Source organism: Pteropus alecto, unplaced genomic scaffold (assembly GCF_000325575.1).
Source record: "Pteropus alecto unplaced genomic scaffold, ASM32557v1 scaffold131, whole genome shotgun sequence".
Lineage (NCBI taxonomy): Eukaryota > Metazoa > Chordata > Mammalia > Chiroptera > Pteropodidae > Pteropus > Pteropus alecto.
This window is the reverse complement of record NW_006434709.1, coordinates 24,992,720-25,013,320: the sequence shown is the minus strand read 5'-3', so window position 1 is coordinate 25,013,320 and position 20,601 is coordinate 24,992,720. Positions and strand designations below refer to the sequence as shown.

At 34.9% G+C, this 20,601-nt stretch overlaps 1 protein-coding gene across 1 annotated transcript in view; it reads right to left on the bottom strand.

The window, feature by feature from the left end:
- Positions 1 to 20,601, bottom strand: part of CDKL4 (cyclin dependent kinase like 4) — a 37,109-nt gene that overhangs the window by 11,739 nt on the left and 4,769 nt on the right. Inside the window, exons 2-6 of the mRNA XM_006909652.3 lie at positions 16,215 to 16,438; positions 14,645 to 14,766; positions 7,577 to 7,649; positions 2,359 to 2,449; positions 1,254 to 1,451 (exon numbers count right to left, since the gene is read on the bottom strand). Of these exons, the coding sequence (XP_006909714.1) occupies positions 1,254 to 1,451; positions 2,359 to 2,449; positions 7,577 to 7,649; positions 14,645 to 14,766; positions 16,215 to 16,382 (652 nt within the window). The 5' untranslated portion in view covers positions 16,383 to 16,438. The remainder of the gene's footprint in view (positions 1 to 1,253; positions 1,452 to 2,358; positions 2,450 to 7,576; positions 7,650 to 14,644; positions 14,767 to 16,214; positions 16,439 to 20,601) is intronic.

Sequence of the window (20,601 nt, the reverse complement as noted above, 5' to 3'; positions counted from 1 at the left end):
CTCTCTCTGCCACACATAGTTTGGTCTGCCATTCAGCCTCCATCAAAAAAAGAGGTAAGAAAACAGTGAGGAGGACTTTATACACATGATCTCACGTAATGTCATAATGATCTCACGATAGTTGCTATTTTTAATCTCCACTGTACCAAGGAAGAGAAGAGGCTCAGAGTTTTACTAACCTGTCTTAAGTCACACGGTCATTTAATGACAGACCTAGGATTCAAACTCAGGTTTGTTTAATACCTGTCTTATGTAAATTTCCACAGTCCCTTCAGGAAATCAAACGATATACACTTATGGTGTGGACTGTAGTGATACTCTACCCCACATTTTTCATGCTGCAGAACAGTCTAGAAGAGTGCATTGGAACCAAACAAGGAACTGCATCAGACCAGACAGCAGTAATTCCCTCACCCATCACCCATGCTGCCAAAAGAGTCTATAAAAGGAATTAATAAATACTCATGTTGTATGTAGGGGTATCATTTTCTTTGCATCCATGCTGTTGGAGTAAAGCTGCAGCTAACTTTTTGGGTTATACTGTCTTCTAACCAGGTGGAAGTAGACAACTGCTGAGAATGCTGACACATGAAAAAGAGATCCCTTGAGTCCCATTCCTATTCTGCACTTAATTGGTTGTATGACTTTAGGCCAATCATGGAAGCTACCTGAGTCTCAGTTTCTTGTTTCTAAAATAGGCACAATGAAAAGTGTCATAATGTCTTTGATGAGCTTTTCTTAAGACTGAAAGAGATAATGTGTGTGAAAGAATTTATAAATTCTTCAGTACTATACAAAGGAGCAGAGTTGAGGGGTTGTAACAGAGACTGTATAGTCTGCAAAACCTAAAATATTTACCATCTGGCCCTTTAAAGAAAGTTTGCTGATTTCTTCTCTAAAGAAGGAAAACCTTTTTTCGCAGTGGAAAGAAACTATATTTGATCAAGTATCACTTAAGAGCAAGCTCTATGCAGCTGACATATATCTTTAGCCCTATCTTAGCCCAATACGGAAAGTAAATGTATAGCTTACTCCATGGCTAAGTGGCTTACTTGGAAAGGCAGCTGAAAATTCCTTAGTGAGAGAGTAATGGCTATACATATTGAAGAAAGGGTTGGGCTTTGGCTACAACCCAGAACAACCATACTGAGTAGCACATTGGAGAGGCAAGAAAGCTCCTGTTATTCATTATAATGACATGCTATTACTATAACAATTTAGCAATTCTGAAAGTCATAAAATGCAACCCCTACCCAGTGTTCTGATTATCAGATAAAGTTGATCCACATCTGATTTTCCAGGCCAGAGTGGCTGGCCTGTCAGGAGCTCTGCAAAAACGCAACCAGTAGCCCATACGTCGACTGAAGAACCATACTGAGTATCTCCCACAAGAAGTTCAGGAGCTCGGTACCATCTTGTAGCAACATAATCAGTGTAGGCATCTCCTGGAACTGCAAATGCATCAAGCACATGAGGCAGGTCACATTCTCCGAACATGTTATCTAGTCCCAAGAGCAGGTCAGGAATTCAAGTAAGCTTCAAAAACTCTCAGAGGCCACACATTCCTAACAGTTAATGCAGTGAGGCACTAACTGCGTAAATAGTTACACTGTGCACTCAGACAGTAAATTCAGCTTCCAAAGCCACTGTAGCTAGTTAACATCTATAAAATCCCAGCAGAGGGCGTGGGGATCGAGAATTTCTGTCATATAACTTTAAGCCTAAGCCAACTTCTAAATGCACTGTTAAGTCACCTGTGTCTGAGTCCTATCAGTATACTGATTATGTACATAGCCACCTTGCAACGTGTATGTTGCTAAAACAATCTGCATGGTTCTAGATTCGGGAAGAAATACTGATTTGTCCCTCTTTTTTTTTTTCCCTTTGGTTCCTCCCTGTCTGGGATGATTTCTTTTTCTTGGCACGGTCTCTGAATCCTCTCTTCGTTCCTCTAGTCTCACCAGCTCTATGAAGATTTTTACACTACTCTAGCCCACATGAACACCCCTCTCCAGGGGACCATCTGCATCTTCATGTTTGTACTTTACTGCCAATCATCTTGTATTATTCTTTTGTCTCTTTTATTTAAGTTTATAAGTGTATAAAGAGCAGAAATACATCTTATAATTCTTTTCCTCTTCAATGTGGCAAAGCACATAAATGTGACATCCAATAAATTCTAGTTGAATGGAGTGGAGCTGAAGTGCAAACTAATGTAGTGACTAAAGGTTAAAGTGAGATTTTCCGTTTTAAATAACAACATAACACTTAGCATACATTCAATATTTAAAGTAAAAATTTAAACTCGATTATTTCCTAATCATCTGAATTGGATGTTAGTAAAAAGTTGCTACTTACTCAGAATTCGTGCAAACCCAAAGTCACAGATCTTGATTATTCCTTGCTTAGTTATTAAAATATTTTCAGGTTTTACATCTCTGTGAATACACTGTAAGATAATACTTGATTATTTCTCTGAGCCATAGAAATGACAAAGCATGACAAACATTAACTATTAGTTAACAGTTAATAGTCTGTGAGATAAAAACAAAATTTTTTTCTTCATTTTTCTAAAGAAACTTATATTGGCAATTTTTCATTTGTAAATCTTATCATGACAAAAGAAAAAAATCAAAATGTTGCCATATCAGTGAAATTATAATCACTGGATATGAAAACTAATTTTAGGGGCAAGGGAGAAGAGAGTATATATGAGCATTTCTCATACTTTTTACTGAGTCCTACTTAAACTGTAAGAGGTGAAACTCTGGATGAGCTTAGACTCAATGTACTTCTAAGAACTGCTGTCATTCAAGATCATAAGTCAAGTTGAATAAGTATTACAGATTTGTGAAATTGGAAAAAGACATGAATGATAACAAACAAAACTCACAATTAGAGTGATCATATTATCATTTAAATCATGAAGTGTGAAAAGGAGGAACTCTATTAATAATTATGCCAGGACAACAAGCACAAATCACAACTGTCACAAGTAAGGTGGGGTGTATGGTCCCCTCCTTACCAAGAGATACCAAAGCATTTGGCATCAGGGGATGAGAATCACTTCCATATCCTCAACAGTTAGCTGACCTGAACGGATTAGCAGCCTCCAGAGAGAAGACCACGTGATGCTGCTAGAGTCCCTCATTGGAGAGCAGGACACCACTGTGAGGCACTGTCACCTCGAAGAAGCTCCTGCTAGCCTCCTACATGTAGAGACCTTATAGTTTGTGGAATCCTCATAATGACCCTGAATGAAGCAGATGCTCCTTGCTGGACATGAGAAGGCTAAGCCAGGGGGCGTGGTGAAGGTGGGCCGAGTGAGCCTCACTCCTCATCACTTTTCTACAAGTGGCTATTCCATGTTGTGGAGGTCCTAGGAGAAAACAGCTTAAGCTCTATTCTTCAGAACTTTGGATTTCCAGTTTGTCCTCACTCCAAACAAGCAAAGTGATAAAAACGATGTTCTCTTCTTCTACAACTCAGCCCTCATATAGAGCTCTGTACTTCTCAATGTGCCATCCCGTGAATTAGCTCATCCTCAGAACAACACTGTGTTCGCAGGTGGCCACTGACAATGTCCAGATTAAGTGGTACAGTAATCAGTTCCTCGTTTGCTTCTCTGCTATGCTGTCAGTCCCTTTAAGTAATCCTGTCAAACTGACAATTCTGAAATAATTTATCTTTGCTTCTAAAATAGCTGTCTGGGAAGAGAAAATGTTGAGTCCTAAATCGTTTTCGGTCACAAAAATGGCACTGGTAATAGAAGCTTGTTTCAAGCTAGTCTCAATTTAGCCACTGTCAACTGTTTCATTATTCGTACAACCAGCAGTTACAAGAAACCTTTGCAAGCCTCTTAAAAGTCCTAAGGCCTTGGATATTAATTTTTAAAAATATAGTATAAACCAACTTAATTTTGATAGCTTCCTACCTTTGAGGTAACACATTTATGAAACTTGGATTAGCATTCTGAGTCATACTCACTCATAATAGTTGGCGATTTAATAAGAGCAGGTTATGTTCCTCAAATGAATCTGTATCGAATTCTAAAATTTCTGGACTACGTGTGATATTATTAAGTAAGTGGACTTATACTGATACCTGTTTACTGGCCTATTTAAATAGGTTTTTTGGATCTACTGCAAATCCATAGCAATTTATTTTCCAACCAAAAACTACAAAGGCAAATGAAGTATTGATATATCCCAAAGACACAGAAAAATTTATTGGTGTAGGTACAGGTAAGAGAAGCTACTAATAAAGAGGGATAGGATATAGAAGAAAAAGTAAAAAATCACCCGAACAGTAAGAAACAGAATGGAGGGCAGAAGACGCTTAGACATAAAGCATTAAGTCTCTCCACTGCAAAGCAACATTCAGTGCAAATTCTGCATTACCTCTTGCAATCAGTTTATTTTTCACCAAAGAACAAGAAACTTACAAATCAGTATTATAGAAGAATTTTAATAAACTTTGGTTTCATATACAGCTTTTAGCAAACATTGCTCAAATTGCGTTACTGTGGCTGTTGAACGATCTCATATCTACTGGCTCACAAGCAAGTAAGAAAAGATAGCCATGGTATTTTAAACCTGACCCTGAACAATCATCTCCAGAAACTTCCATACCAGAAATTACTTCTTTATAGCCTGACTGAACAATAGTTTTCTATTACCTGAAAAGGTTGTTCTCTTTGAGCTTTATTGATGGGTACTCAATCAGCAATAAGAGAGGAAAGAGACCTCCCTTCTTGACACAACCAGAACATGAATATCAACAAAATGATGATAGATTTGCAGCGTGATGCACTCATATCTTGGAAGTCAATGTGGTTTTGTCATTTTGAGATGAAGTTCTTTTTCTCTAATCAATACATCCAATACATAAAAATCCATGAGTTCATAATGATTCTAAATGGGCCACTGTTTACCTCACTTTAGCAATATAACAGGGTAAAAAAAGAACAAAATGAGTAGGTATTTTCTTAAGTTCAGTGCTTCTCAAAATTTGATGTGCACAATGTTAAAATACAGATTCTGATTCAGCAGATCTGGAATGGGCCTGAGATTCTGCATTTCTAATGAGCTTCCTGGTGATCTCTAGGAAGCACACTTTGAGTAGCAAGGCCTTAATCTCCCACTACTTAAACCTTCCTGGTCTTGGTTACGATCACTGCTCTGGAGATAATAAGGTAGGGTCAGGCTGCCTTTTCTAGTCTTTGAAGGTATCATGAGGGTTCCTCTAAAGAAAAGGAGAGTATAAAGGTTTTAGATGTAGTATTGTAACAGTTTATGTAAAACTTAGATTTTTTTCCTTTGCATGCATTTTATTTAATAGATAAAATAAAAAGATAGATACACAAAGGTTTACCATAGGAAAGAAAAATGAGATAACCCGAGTTCGGAAGTAATTTCCATGTTGGAGGAAATTACCCATTTTTAATAGAGATCATAAATGATCAATTGGAGGTTTCCAATATTTTAAAGCTTAAGGTACAGAATGTGTTTCAAGCAAGGAAATGATGGCCGTTGCATCGAGCTACAATAATGTTTGTGTCTGCTGGAAATACTAAATCAAAGTCAGGTAAAGTAGGTTGATTGAGTGACTGACTCATTTATTCATCCAGTTATTCAATAAATATTTATTGAACATCTTTTATATAAAAAGATCCATGCTAGGCACTGAAGAGATACAAAGATAAATCATCCACAGACATTGCATTCAAGCTTATAATACAGTACACAGTGAAGTGTCTGTTTATATAGGGATAAAGTACAAATGTTATGGTTAACAGAACTTAAAAAGAATCATCTTAACTACCATAACACTAGTTTAGTTACCTTAGGTGAACTTTAATACTTCCCCTATCATGGTGGAAAGCAACAGAGATGTGGATTCAATTCAGTGTTATCTTCAGTAAGTATTTGAAAGCACAGTTTGCATCATGAAAAACAGGTTTATGTATTCTGTGAACAATGTCTCTCTATACTTTATTATAGCAAATAAAAGCTTCTGATTTATCCTAACAAAATCTTCACTGACTGTCTTAAATCTTCACTAACTATCTTAAAACTTCTGATTTATCCTAACAAAATCTTCACTGATTATCTTCACTGTCTCAGTTCCTCCTAAGTACTGAAATTTAGTTCTGTGATCTTGTACTCTTTTTTTGGCAATCTTTACTACTATGATAGACATTCTGCTGGCATCAAAATGGACCATATGGTAGTCTGTATCTTGCCTCATCACTGCCTCTGTGTAGGTACCAACTCAAAAGGTCTAGGTTATTTTTTAAAACTATCATTATAGCAAAAGTACCCAGGAGCCAACTTAAAGAAGCTCTCACTGACCTAAGATAGGACAATTTGAACACCAAAAAGAGCAATGATAGCAAAGGATTGAAACACACCAAATATATAAAATCCTTCTATTTATAATGATGCCCTACACCCCATAAAATCCCTTCACTGTCACTCTTGGAGGTTGTTAAGATACCAATTCATCACCCTGAGTATTCACAAATAAAGGAAATAATCACATATTTATCCTATTGTATTTTACAGTAGCCAGAGTCCATGGGGGTAAGTTCTCCATAGAATTCCAATTAATAAATGCAGAAGGAATAACAGAATTAGAAAATCACCATCTTTTAACCCTAATGAAACACTGGATAATAGGCAACAATCATCAATGAATGCTAAAACCATCAAGTAAAATGTTGACAAGGAAAATTAATAAAGGAGGTGATCGATCATGTACCTCCTGAATCCACGAGTCTATTTTAAGATTATCGAACCAGACATTAGATGCCTCATGATACTGATGCAATAAGAGGTATATAGCACTATATATGAAGTATTTTTGCCTAGAAAACTGAACCTGAAAATGATCAAGCCTCTATATATAAATACAAATTTACAGGAAATACAGGTGAAAGAACAAGTTCAATTACACACAGGAAGCAATCAGCCAACATGATTTCTATAACACAGCGGTATTCAAAGTCTGGTTTTTGGACCAGCTCCTTCAGTATCAACCAGGAAAATGACAGAAATGCAAAGTCTCAGGAACCACCCGAAACCTATAGAATGAGCTTCTCCGGGCGTGGGCCCAGCAAACTGTCTTAACAAGACCTTCAGGGGATTTCCATGAATGCTCAAGTGTAAGAAGTATGGCTCTAAAAAATCAATGATGAAAATTTTTTTAAAAAAAGGTAGGAGTAGGGGGACTGTAATAGAATAAATGACTCGAGAGACATAAAAACTACGGTGGATTACACTAGTGGTATCCTGAAAACTTATTTTAACCCAATTTAAAAATAATCATAGGAACCATTAGTACTGAGGCAAAAGGAGACATTAAGACTTCTAATTCATAAGGAGTTAGTAATTTGATTCTTACAGAAATTAGAAAAGGGTCATGAGTAATGCATTGATTGCCTCATATTTTGTAACGTTGTTTTGCTCTTCTGGTTCTTACTTCCCCTCCATTTTTAGCTCTTCAAAGGCACCCCCGAGCTAGTTAGAAGAGTCATCATGAAGAATTAACAAACGTATTAGAAAATGTTACTTACGTTATGTTTATGACAGAAATTAAGAGCTTGAAGTGTTTGCCACAATACACTTTTGATCACTCCTTCTGCAACTCTGGGGAAAAAAAATAAAATAGGAACTGAAAACTCCTAGGATGGGGTTACAGGAGGAGAACCGCGAATAGAAACGAAATGAATGGAGCTTGTGATGGCCAATGAATACAGTGGAAAGGCTGTCTTGGAAATGTTTTTTTTTAATGTTTTAATAAAAACTGCTTTACTGTTTTTTTTTTTTATTGCAATTACATCATTTTCTTTTGAAATTTGAAATTCTTACATCTGTAAAAATGATAAATGCTTATGAAAACTCAAACAATATAGAAAAGCAAAGGAATTAAAAAGTGTTGACTCAAATCTTGCTAACTCAAAATAATTGCTGTGACCTAATGGCGGCTGCCCTTTCAGGCGTCTCTTCCTCTCCCCTCTCTGCATGTGTCTGCATTTACTTTTCAAGTTTAATTTTAAATAAGCACATTCATATGGTTCAAAATTTAAAAAGTATAAAAGTTTATCTATGGAGAGTTCTCTCATACCTGCCTAGTACTCGGTTCACCCTCTGCAGCTCCCCTGCCTCTTTCAGAAACACTGTAGGCCTGTTAGTAGATATGAATACTAACATGTATACAGATATATTAGTGGCTGTAAAGGACCTCATTATACGGTTCTATCATAATTTACTTATCCTCACGAATGAACAATTAGGTTGCCCCAATTTTTACCTCTAGAAATGACGTTTCAATGAATATATGCAATCATCCATCTTATTGCAGTTGTGCAATTATCCTCTTAAGGTAAGTTCTAGAAGTGGCATTTCCAGGACCAATAGTAGGCACATATTATATTTTGATCTTGCAGGGATGAACTTAAGATAGACCCAACACCTGCTTTGCAGGAAAAAAGTTATGCTTGAAGACTGACTTCAAGACAAATTCATCCAATTTGTGTTGGTGGTAAACACTGAAGCAAGTGTTGGAGTTGTTTTGTAACACCGACCAACACCTGGTAAGCAGGCAGGTCCACAGCCATGGGAGGCCAGGGAGAATAAAAGGCCCAGGAGAATGGGAAGCTGGGAGCTTTTGTCCCTGCAGAATTCTTACTCTGTGTGGAAAATATTGGAAAAGTACCATGGACAGGTGTATTTTCCATTGGAGAATCGAGGATCTGAGAAACTTGTATTTTGGCTGGGAGTAGTTACTTTGTGTAATCATCTCTATAAATTATAGCAACTACAGGCCCTTTAACTTTTCTGTTGATGTCTTTTCAATGCTCATATCACTGCCTCATGAATGATGCCGTCACAGTTACATACTGCCAAATTACCCTCTCTAAGGAAGGTTATACCCATTCACACCCCCACCAAATATCTAGGCATTAAAGTCCTTATCTCTTCCTTTGGTTTTGCCAAATCGTTTGCCTATCTGTGGTTAAAATATCTCAGTTTGGTTTTCATTTGCATTTCATTATTAGTGAATTTAATTTTCACATGATTATTGGTCATTACATTTCTTCTTTTGTGTATTTCCTGTTCATAGCCTTTATTGCTTTTTTTGATTGGTCTCTTTACATTTTTTAAAATTGATTTATGAAGACTCAGCGTATATTAAAGTCTGCAGATACGTAGTAAATATTTTTCTCGGTGTGTTGTTTTTCAATCCTATTCATGAGATGGGACTGTTGTTTGCAAATTTCAAAAAAAAAAAAAAAATCTAAAACGAGTTTTATTAAATGTCTATTACATTTTCAATTAAATTTTAAAATTATCTACTATTCCAAACACACCCATCACCCAGCTTTAATATTTTATCATATTTGGATGTTTAAATCTTGTGTTTAGATCACTTTTTAAAAACTGAATTCGTCACGCAGCTGGCCTTATGGAACAGCGGCATGGCCCACGGGTGACTCAGGTACGGTACTAGTTACAAGACATCACCATGTGAGGTTGGGGTATGTGCCGAGAAACAGCACCAAGTATACGGAGGTATTTTTCTCAGAGCCGTTTCCCGATCTCAGGTCATAATTATGGTAACGTGCCGTTGACATCAGTGGTCTGGTGGCAGCCCTCTGACTCCAGCTCTTCCTATTATTAATATTGTGAAAGCACCGAATTCTCGGCATTAAATTCCTTTCTACTTGAAATTTCTGGAGTGGTTTCTACTTCCTATACTGAATTCTAATATAACTTTATCCTCCTCTCTGCTTTGCTTAGAGCCAAACCTGAGACAATATTGTTTACGATTTTTAATAAGAGAAAGAATAGTATGGCCATTTTGAGCACTGCGAGACAGCTGAAATCCCAGTTGTGCTCCTACCTACTACTTTTACATCCTTGGTCAAGTTATACGTGCCTTCAGTTTTCTTCATGTGCAAGAATGGAATAATACCCCACAAGTTTATTGAGAAGTTATCCCCTAAGAGTCTGGATTTTTAATAACTACACAGGTTCAAGAAATGAGGGTCTGAGATCAGATGAGGCCAGCAGACTGAGGCTCTGACATGAAAGAATGGGAGTGTGGGAAGAATAAGAAGGCCAGCGTGGTGAAAGTATGAGGGAACTGGTGAGGCTGGCAGGAGCCAAACCGCAAGGGCTTTATAAATCTTGGTAAGGATTTGGATTTTATTCTAAGTTTAAAGGGAAGTCACTGAATACTCAAGAAGGCAAATGACATAATATAGAGAATAGGTTTCTGGGGGCAAAGTGGATACAGAGAGGTTTATGGGAAGGCTAATTTAATAATCCAGGTGAGATTTGGTGATTTAGAATAGAGTGGTAATGGCAGAGGGAAGGGAAATGGATTTCAATCCTTGGGAGGGACTGGCAAGAATAGCACTTGGCCCTCGTCACGTAGAAATGGCTTGGTGGGATCTGAGGACTACAGGAACAGAAAGAATAGCACTTGGCCCTCGTCACGTAGAAATGGAAGGCTTGGTGGGATCTGAGGACTACAGGAACAAAGGACCAAGAACTGGAATCCAGAAACAAGGCAAGGGCAAGGGTTCAGAAACTGGCGGAACCCTGGTTGCTAGTGTCGGTAACATGGAATTGGCACAGGGTGATGTCATAAGAAAGTCCCTAGCTGTTGTTGCGGAAGAGGGGTGTTTAACTGCATTTCATAGGAAGTGTCAAAACAGAATCCTTAGGCTCAGATTCCAAGAAGGCAGATTCTATCTTAGGCAAAACAACATACACACGAAGTAACAACTACAAACAAATACCACCAACCTTACAAACAGAAGATAGTTATCAAAGGGAATACAGATTCACACAGTGCTCATTCCAGAAAGATAGAGCACTGAAATAGTACTTAGCTACAAGCAACATTTTTTGAAGCATTTCGGAGTAAAATAAAACCTTCCTTAGAAATCAACTGATACTTATGTTTAAATATTACACTTCGGGTGAATGCAAAAACAAATACAGAAAGTAATAATGAAGGCCTGAGAACAAAAACTAGACGTCATAATTCAAGGCTGAATGGGTTAATAAGGGTAATGTGTCCAGGGAATTCAGACTGGATTGCTCCGAGACTGCTCTCCTAGCTACTCAGGGGATCCTGACGCTGACATCAGTGCTCATTATCCTTTAGGGTGTTATACAACTTAACATGAAAAACTTGATTTCTTTATCAGTACTCGAGATGAACTGAGTCCTTCTCAGTAAGCCTTTGCTTATCCTAGAATAAAATCCAACCGATCCTATGGCCTACCAGCCTAGTAATGACTTCATTTCTCTTTGCCTCCCCACCCTTCTCTTTCTACTTTCCCGCAGACACTCCACTCTAGCTCCAAAGCTTTCAGCTATTCCCTGATCATGCCATGCTGCTCACACCTCCAAATTGTTGTATTTATTGTTTCTCCTACTTCTCTCCTTGGGCAATCTCTAATTCCTCAGTGTGCTTGATTTTTCTTCAAAGACCTGTAACTCGGCAAGGACTTTATCTCATCCATCATTGCAGCTCTGAGGACAAGAACAGTACCTGGTACCTAATAGGTGCTCAATTAAGTTTGTTTCTCTGGCACTCTCAGAAATTTCATAAACTAATACCTTGTAACAAACCCCTTTTTGCTTAAACTAGCTAGAGTGAATTCTGTCATTGAATCCTGTTCAGTTCAGAATATGACACCAGAAGTGGATATGGCAAACAAACTCAGGCCTTGGGAATCCAGAATTGGCTATTTGATTTAGTTGGGTCTGAAGGCAGGAGGATCTAATTACCATTAGTGGCTGGAACACTAGCAAGTGAGAATCCAGTAATGAAACAATTATTTAAATAATCACTTTTGGTTATCTGGAATAAAGTGCCTATTCAAGGCAAGGTTTTGATGTACTGAATGTGATCGAATATGAGAATATATAAGATAAATGGGAATGGGCTGGCTGTTTCTCGATTCACTGGGAAAAAAATGAAGAAAAAAGGATGATTTAGGGGCTTAATATCTTGGTTTAAGGCAATCAAGAAACCAAGAATTCCAATGGTTGCTCTAAAATAACCCTTTATTTCTATTATCTGTAGGATTCACTCCATGGACCCATTGGGACTACCATGAAATGACTGAAAAATCAGACACAGAATCATCTTGCAGGGTGTTAAATGACAACATAAAATAAATGTATGTGGGGTTAATTAATTTTTCAGTTAATTAACTGAGAAAGAAACTTCCTTCAAAAATTGAAATGTGACACTTGGGAGTATACATATAACTAAGAATACCTATCAAATGTTCCTTCTCATGAGAAGTAGCTCCCAAACTTGTGTAACGAGACTGGTTTTGCCTTGCTGAGGACCCTGTGATGATCTCACCTGAAGTATTTTCATTCCGTGGAAATATCAATTCTCAAGGCTCCTCTCTCGCCACCCCTCAATTACACTAAATGTCCTTTTTAACCTCATTTTTTTCCACATATCATTTCATGAATATTTTCTTAGGAATATTAATTATTCTTCTACAGCTTGCTTTTAACAGGCTGGAAGCCTCGTGTTCCACTGTATGGATATACCAAAGTACATTTAACTAAATCTTTATTATTGGAAAATTAGGTCAGTCCCAATGTTTTTTGTTGTAAATAATCACATGTTGAACATTCTTATGTATAACTTTTTGACCTGATTCTTTTCTTAATATAAATTTCTCTAAATGGAATTTCTTGGTCAAAGGATGAAAACAGATTTTCATCGGTATTGTCAAATTGCCCTCCTAATTATATATACACTTTCTCCAGCTGTAAATGAGAATGCCTGATTCCCGGACTTGCACAAGAGTATATTGATTTTTGAAAAATCTTTGCCTATAGGTGAGAAATCGTACTTTATTTAAAAATTTTAAGTTTCTTTGAGAAATAGGGAGGATAAACATGTTTTCATAGTGTATTGGTCACTTTCCGCCCACTTTTTATGATCTGCTTTTTCATGTCCACTAGATCCCAGTTCCATAAAGTTAGGCAACTTTTTTCTATATTCTCTTCACTGCTGTATCCTTTGCACTGAGCCTAGCACAACAGTAGAAGTTTACTAATTTTTTTTTTTGAATGAATATATTTTCTAATTGGGTGTTAATCTTTTTAAAAATGTGATTTGCAAAATCTGCATATGTAGATATGAAATTATATGAATTCACCATATGGCAAATAATTTACCCAATTTGCCATTTTCTTTTTAGTTTTGTTTATGGTACTTTTTGTCAAAGGGAATCTCTGAAAATAATATGATTTAACATTTGGCTGTTACACTTTCCTCTTTTAAAAAAATTTCTTGATTTAGTCTTTTCCAACTTAAAAAATATCCCATTAACATTCTGATTAGATTTTTATGCAATAAATAAATAAATAAATAAATAAATAAATCAAGAGGCAGTATCTCTATAATAATATTTCCATTCAAAAACATATGTTCAGGTCTATGGCCATGCTTCTGAACAAGCCCAATTCCGTCTGATCTCGGAAGCTGAGCAGGGTCGAGCCTGGTTAGTACTTGGATGGGAGACCACCTAGGAAGACCAGGTGCTGTAGGTGTAAAAAATAAAAAAATAAGGAATTATAAACTTATATATATATATATATATATATATACACACAAATATATATAAAAATATCTATGTATGTATATATATATTCATTTAAATAAAATCTTTTATGTAGCTTGGTTAAGTTTTATAGTTGTCTTTATGTAGAGACTAACAATTGTTTTTTAACTTTATTCCTAAACTTTTATTGTTGTTGTTATTGATATTTAAATGAGATCCTTCTCCACTAGATTTTTCTAAAGTGCTGATTGATATAAAAGCTAATGATTTTTGTGTGTGGAATTTGGAAATGCTAGTCATTATACTGAATTCCATTAGTTTTAATAACTCTTTAGGCAGTTCTCTTAGATTTTTATAGAATAATATCACTCAAATAATGACAATTTAATCTTGTTTCCAAAAGTTCTATACTCTATTTTTGTTATTACATTGGCTAGAGCTCTCAGAACAATGTTACATTATAGTAGCGACAACTGATGTCCTTATCTTGTTTCTTACTTTAATGGTGGTTCCTTTTAGTGCTGAGCATAAAATCAGCTGTTGATTCAAAGAGGATTTGTGTTTGTGTGCATATACTCTTAGAACATATTTTAATCCTAGTTTGCTAAGGTTTTTGTTTTTGTTTTTAAATAATCAGGAAAGGATGCTAAATTTATCAACTGCCTTTTCAAATTTTATCAACCATATGTATTTTTTCTCCTTTATCCTATTAGTGAATTATATGAATAGATTTCCTAATATTGAATCATAGCTAATTTCTTGAATTCAGACAATCCAATATATAATTTAGCCTCAAAATGCATTGTGATTTGTATCTGCAGTAGATTTGTCTTCTTAATTATTTTTACTCTAGGTTAATATTCAGTTGCCTTTTGAGCACATCCTGAGATTGGAAAAGGGTAGCCAGTAGTAGGTGCATCTGGGTAGAAAGGGACACTGTGGCTCAGATTTGAAATGTGCTATAGTTAATCCCATATATAATGAAATTGGGACCTGGCCATACAGTCCTTCAGTTTCTAGATTACTTACCCATTTGGCTTTCTTTCCAGCTCATTTAAAAGTGTATGATCACAGTATTCAAAAACTAAATGCATTTTCCTTTTTCTCCTGAACACCTCAATGAGGTTCACAAGGTTTGGGTGTTTTAATTGCTGCAAGGGAATTGAAATACAAAGTTTGGTGATTTGTTTTCTTGTAAGAATTTCTCCCCAGATCCCTTATAATTTTAAGAACAGAAGACCTTGTTTATCATTCTCTACGCATATCTTGTGGAGAATTTATTATAGTTACTTACAACAGAAAGTACTCTTAGTAAGAATCATGGAATCTTAACATTGGAAGAAAAATTTAAGAATCTGTCTAATGTACCCATAATAAATGGTAACTAAGCTGCTTGCATCTCTCTGGAGATAAATAAAGTACACAACTTAAATATAAGCACTAAAACCAAAAAATACTTTATGCATTTTGTGGAAATTCTAAATATACAATTCATAAAATAACCTGAATAAAAAAATGAGGAAATGGAATTATTGAATAAAGACTATAAAAATCATCAGTACCCATTTAGCTTATATATTGCCATGGAGTTAATGTAAATGTCAGCTGGACTTAAACCCAGGCTGAATATTCATTTTGGCTCTCAGAAATACTAGATTCCAACCTTCAAATCCGATTAGACCACTTATTTGAGGAGTTCCCACAATTAGTCTGTGATTTTAATTTATTTTTCATTTTCCAACTTTGTTCTTTGATTTTGTTGTTCTCTCTTATGCTTAGATGTTTCATGCGTTAAATTCTAGCCCCAAATTGAAGCATTTCACAAGGCAGCCTCTGTTTAATGTTGTAAACCAAAGGAAAAATCCTGATTAAGATAATCCATCACTAGAGCAACTATATAATTTATCATCCAATCAGGGTAACGAGTCTAAGCTAGGACTGTCCCAGGCAAACTACAGCTAGGGTGACTGTATAATTTAGCTTATAAATCAAGATAGTTTTGAAAGAAGATACTAACCAGACAGACTCTGGGACAAAAGCTATAGACCAGGACATCTGATCACTCCTTATAAGTCATTGTTCCTGTTGTTTTCCCAGTATAGTAGGCAAATCACCTTTCCAAACCTTATACTATTTACTCAGAAAGGTATATAAAGACATAGAACAGTATTTTGTATATAGTAAAGCTCAATAAATATTTTGCAGGCCCAGTAATGAGTCTTAAATGTGGATACCATTGTCTACCTCAGTTGCCATAAGCATGGCTTGACCAAAAAAAATCACTGTGACTACATTCTTGCTGTTCACCAGCTAAGAAGGGAATCCTTTTTACACAGTAAAAATATTACCAGAGCACCAAGTCAATTTTATTTTCTATGTGCTCCACTGCCTAAAATAGCAGAAAGGCAAATAGTGGAGGAAACAGGCTAAGCATCAGAGTGGCCAAGGTCCCAAATGATGATCAATTGATTTCCCAAAGTTATTGATACAGAGGAATTTAAGTCTAATGGGAAAAAATATCACTTTAAAGTTCTTTGTAATTTTAGTACACGTAATTCATCCAATACCATGATATTACAGACACATAAAGTTAACCTACCTTCAACATACGTATTTCTCTTAGTGCTATTTTCTTAACGACAGGATCATCTTCAGATTCCACAAATTTTTTAATAGCTACCACTTGTCCAGAGGTTTTGTTTCTGCATTTAAATACAACCCCATAAGACCCTTCTCCAATCTTAGCTAATTTTTCATACTTTTCCATTATAGTAGAAATGACTTAAATTACTGTACTGATTGACTCGAAGTACAGTGTTGTACCTGGAAAATAAGATAATTCAGCTTAATGAAATTATTGAGGACAATGTTCTCACAGATTATTATACAAAACCAATTTGCCCAGGATGTCAAAGGTTTATTTCTACCAATTAGTTTTACATACACTTAAAATATTTGGATGTTATTTTGTTAGTTTAGTTCAGTCTTATGCAGTTCTCCCAGCTATGGCAAAAATTTCATATGCTATTTCTTATAATGGGTCTGTGTTGACTTCAGCTAAATTAAAAAAATTTGTGTAAAAAGACCTTATCCAATCTATTTTAATTATCTTCAAGTAAATGATTAAAATATAATGCTATAAAATCCAGCTAAAGGAATATTTCACACTCTTGAATACGGTGTTTATCTTTTCCTTCCTAAGCTATTTGAATACTGGAGAAACTAGAAGAGTTGAGAACAAGACATGGTACAAAGCACTATACTTCCACCTGCTGGAGAGAAGACAGAGAAAATGTGGGCTGTTGAACAAAGCAGCTATTAAAAATAATAAAACCTTTTTTAGAGCATCTTTTATTGTGCTTAGCTTTGATATGTAAAGGAACAAATCCTTAAATTTGTAGCTCTCAAAGAAAATAATAATAAAGCACAAAAAAGAAGGCAGATTTCTCTAATTCATGAATGCTTTCATATCCACAGTGATTTCTATGGAAATACTGGGTTTAACTATTCTGTCTCACATCACCCATTTGTGAATTTTGCGATGACTGGTTTACATGTTAAATAACAAATAAGGCCAGCATAATTAAATAAATCAGTCTAGGAATTAAAAATATGAAAACTTTAATTAGTCTCAAAAATCCCACACCACTTTATTAAGCAGGATCTTATTAATATACTCTAATAGTAATAATAGCTAGCACTTAACACTGTTTATGCAAATTATATATAATCTACACAAATATTCCAGAAGTAGGTGTTATTTTTATCCAACCAAGCGATGAGAAAACAGGCACAGTGAAGTTAGTGTGGAATTAGAACCTATGCCGTCGTCACATTCCAAAGAACACAATTTTAATCACTACTGCTCAGTTAATTCAAAAGAATGCACAATCTGAAGAACCACTTTCTCTAGGTCTTGGTATTAATAAATGTCAAGTAAAGAGTTGACCACTTAAAAAATTTCTCATGTTTCAAATGAGTATCCCTCTTTTATATTTTTACTTGACTAATATTCAGTCTTTTCCATCCACAGATTATCTCAATGAAGTAAGAAATCATGTACTTTCACTTGCCACCATAATAATGCACAAATGGAAAAGTGTTTACCTGGATAAATGACTATTAACATACTATTTTACAATGCAGTTTTTTAGTAGATCTTATTTTCTCTCTTTTTAAAGGGAGAAACTGAAGCACACAGACACTCAAGTAACACATGGAAAATCCATCACAGATTAAGTTTGGAAAATTTTATTAATTATGGGCATGCATGGGGAAGACCTGAGAAGGCCTACAGGAAAATTAAAGCTGAGGCAGATTTCAGGACTAACTGAATTCTGAATGCACTCTCCAATCCACAGTCTACTGGCAGAGGGCGAAACACTTATGGCTAGATGTGTCTGAGTGACACCAGTGTCCAAATTATTGACTATCAAGCTATGCAGACAGTGGTGACTTTCAGAAAGCCAGGCCAAAAGAATTAAGTAATAATAATTTTAAAAAAACAAAACTGAACAGAGATAGCAACCACACACTTGGGAGAAGATAGATTCTGGAACACAGGCAGGTTGCTAAAACAAAAAACAATCCATTAAAAAAAAAAAAAAACCTAGGAAGAAAATCAGACTCCAGAATTGTTATAATGTTATCTAAAATGTCCAGTTTTCAATTAAAAAAATTATGACATGGTACGGAAAAAGGAAAATGTGACTGATATTCAGGGAAAAAATTCAATTAAAATGAATTGAGAATGGATCCAGATGTTGGATTTAGCTGACAAAGACTTCAAAGCAGCTACTATAAATATGTTCAAATAATTATGGCAAATTACAATTTAAATATTAAAGGAAAATATAATGATGACTCAGAAGTAGGAAATATCAATAGAAAAATAAAAAGTATAAAAAAGAACCAAATGGCAATTTTAGAGTTCAAAAATACAACTGAAATAAAAAATTCACTAGATGGACTCAACAGATTTAAGATGGCAGAAGAAAGAATCAATGAATCTGAAAATAAACAGAAAATGACCAATATGAAAGAAAAAAAAACTGAAGATGAACACAGCCTCAGAGACCTGTGGGACAAAAATAAACAATGTTAATATATATGTAATAAGATTCTCAGAAAGACAGTAGTGAGAAAGAGGCAGAAAAAATATTTGAAGAAATAATGGCCAAAAGCTTTCTAAATTTAATATAAAACATTAATCCATATATCCAAGAAGCTAAATAAACCCCAGATAGGAAAATATAAAAACATTCATACCTAGATATATCATAGCCAAACTGCTGAAAATTAAAGACAAAATCTTGAAAACAGTGAGAGAGCACCATTCACACAAAAAAAGAAACATCTTAATGACTGACTCATCAGAAAAAAACAATACAAAAATCAATAGAACAAAAAAACTGGTTCTTTAAAAAGATCAACAAAATTAATGAACCTTTAGCTAGGCTAAGAAAAGAGACAGAAATAAAAATTACCGAAATCAGGACCACCCTATAGATTTAAAAAGATTGAAAGAGAACTTTATGTGACCAAATTGGACATTTTGAACAAATGCCTAATAAGACACAAAGTAACAAACTTACTCAAGAAGAAATAGAAAACCTGATTATACCCATAACAAATAAAAGAAGTGAATTAGTAATTTAAAATCTACCCATAAAGAAAAGCCCAGGTTCAGATAGCTTCACAGGTGCATTTTACCACACATTCAAAGAATTAAGACCAATCCTTCACAAACTGTTCTAAAAAACAGAAGAGGAAACATCTCTCAGCTCATTCTATAAGGCCAATATTACTCCGATACAAAGTCAGACAAAGAAATTACAAGAAAACCACAGATCATTATTCTCATAAATACAGACACAAGAATCCACAACCAAATAATCAGCAAAAACATATAAAATGAACTATATACCTTGACTAAGGGATTTTTCTGAGGAATACAAGGTTGACTTAATAATATCAATAATGTAAAACAACATATTAATAGAATAAAAGATGAAACTACACAATCATCTCAATAGATATATATTTAAAAAGCACTTAAAATCCAACATCTATTCGTGATAAAATTTCCAAACTAGGAGTAGAAGGGTACTTTCTTGAGGGAATCTGAAAAAACTACAGTTAACATCATGCTTAATGGTGAAAGACTGAACACTTCCCTCTAAGACTGGGAAAATGTTCTATTTAACCACTTATATGTAACACTGTATTGGAAATTTTTGCCAGTGTAATAGGGCAAGTAAAAGAAACTAAAAGTATATAGGTTGGAAATGGAAAGAAAAACTCTCATTATTTGGAAATGGCATGCTATCGTATGTAGAAAATCCTAATGAATCTGCAAAAAAGCTTCTAAAACTAATGAACAAGTTTGCAATGTAGTAGAATACAAGATCAACATACAATAATAAATTTTATTTCTCTATTTTGGTAACAATCGATTTAAAAATGAAATTAAGAAAACAATTCCAGTCCCAATAACATCAAAAAAATAAAATTTTAGGAGTGAATTTAACAAGTGAAGTGTACTGATAATTGAAAACATTGCTCAGAGAAATTAAAGAAGATCTAAAAGAAAAAGAGAAATGCCATGGTCATGGACTGGAAAACTCCATAAGATGTCAGTTCTCAGTAAAGTCATCTATAGATTCAAGTCAGTCCTTATAAATATCCTTATAGACGTTCTTTGGGGTAGAAACTGACAAGATGAACCTAAGATTCACATGGAAATGCGCGGTATCCAGAACAGCCAAAACGACTTGGAATAAAAACAAACTTGGAAGACTTATATTACCTGACTTTGAATTTTATTATAAAGTTATAGTAAATCAAGAAAGTATGATATTGGCATATATATGTGTATATATATAATATTATATACATTAAATTGAGTTGTTTGACTTTATGTACTTTATGTCGTAAGAATGCTTTATGGATACAAATCCTTTATCAGATATATAATTTACATATAA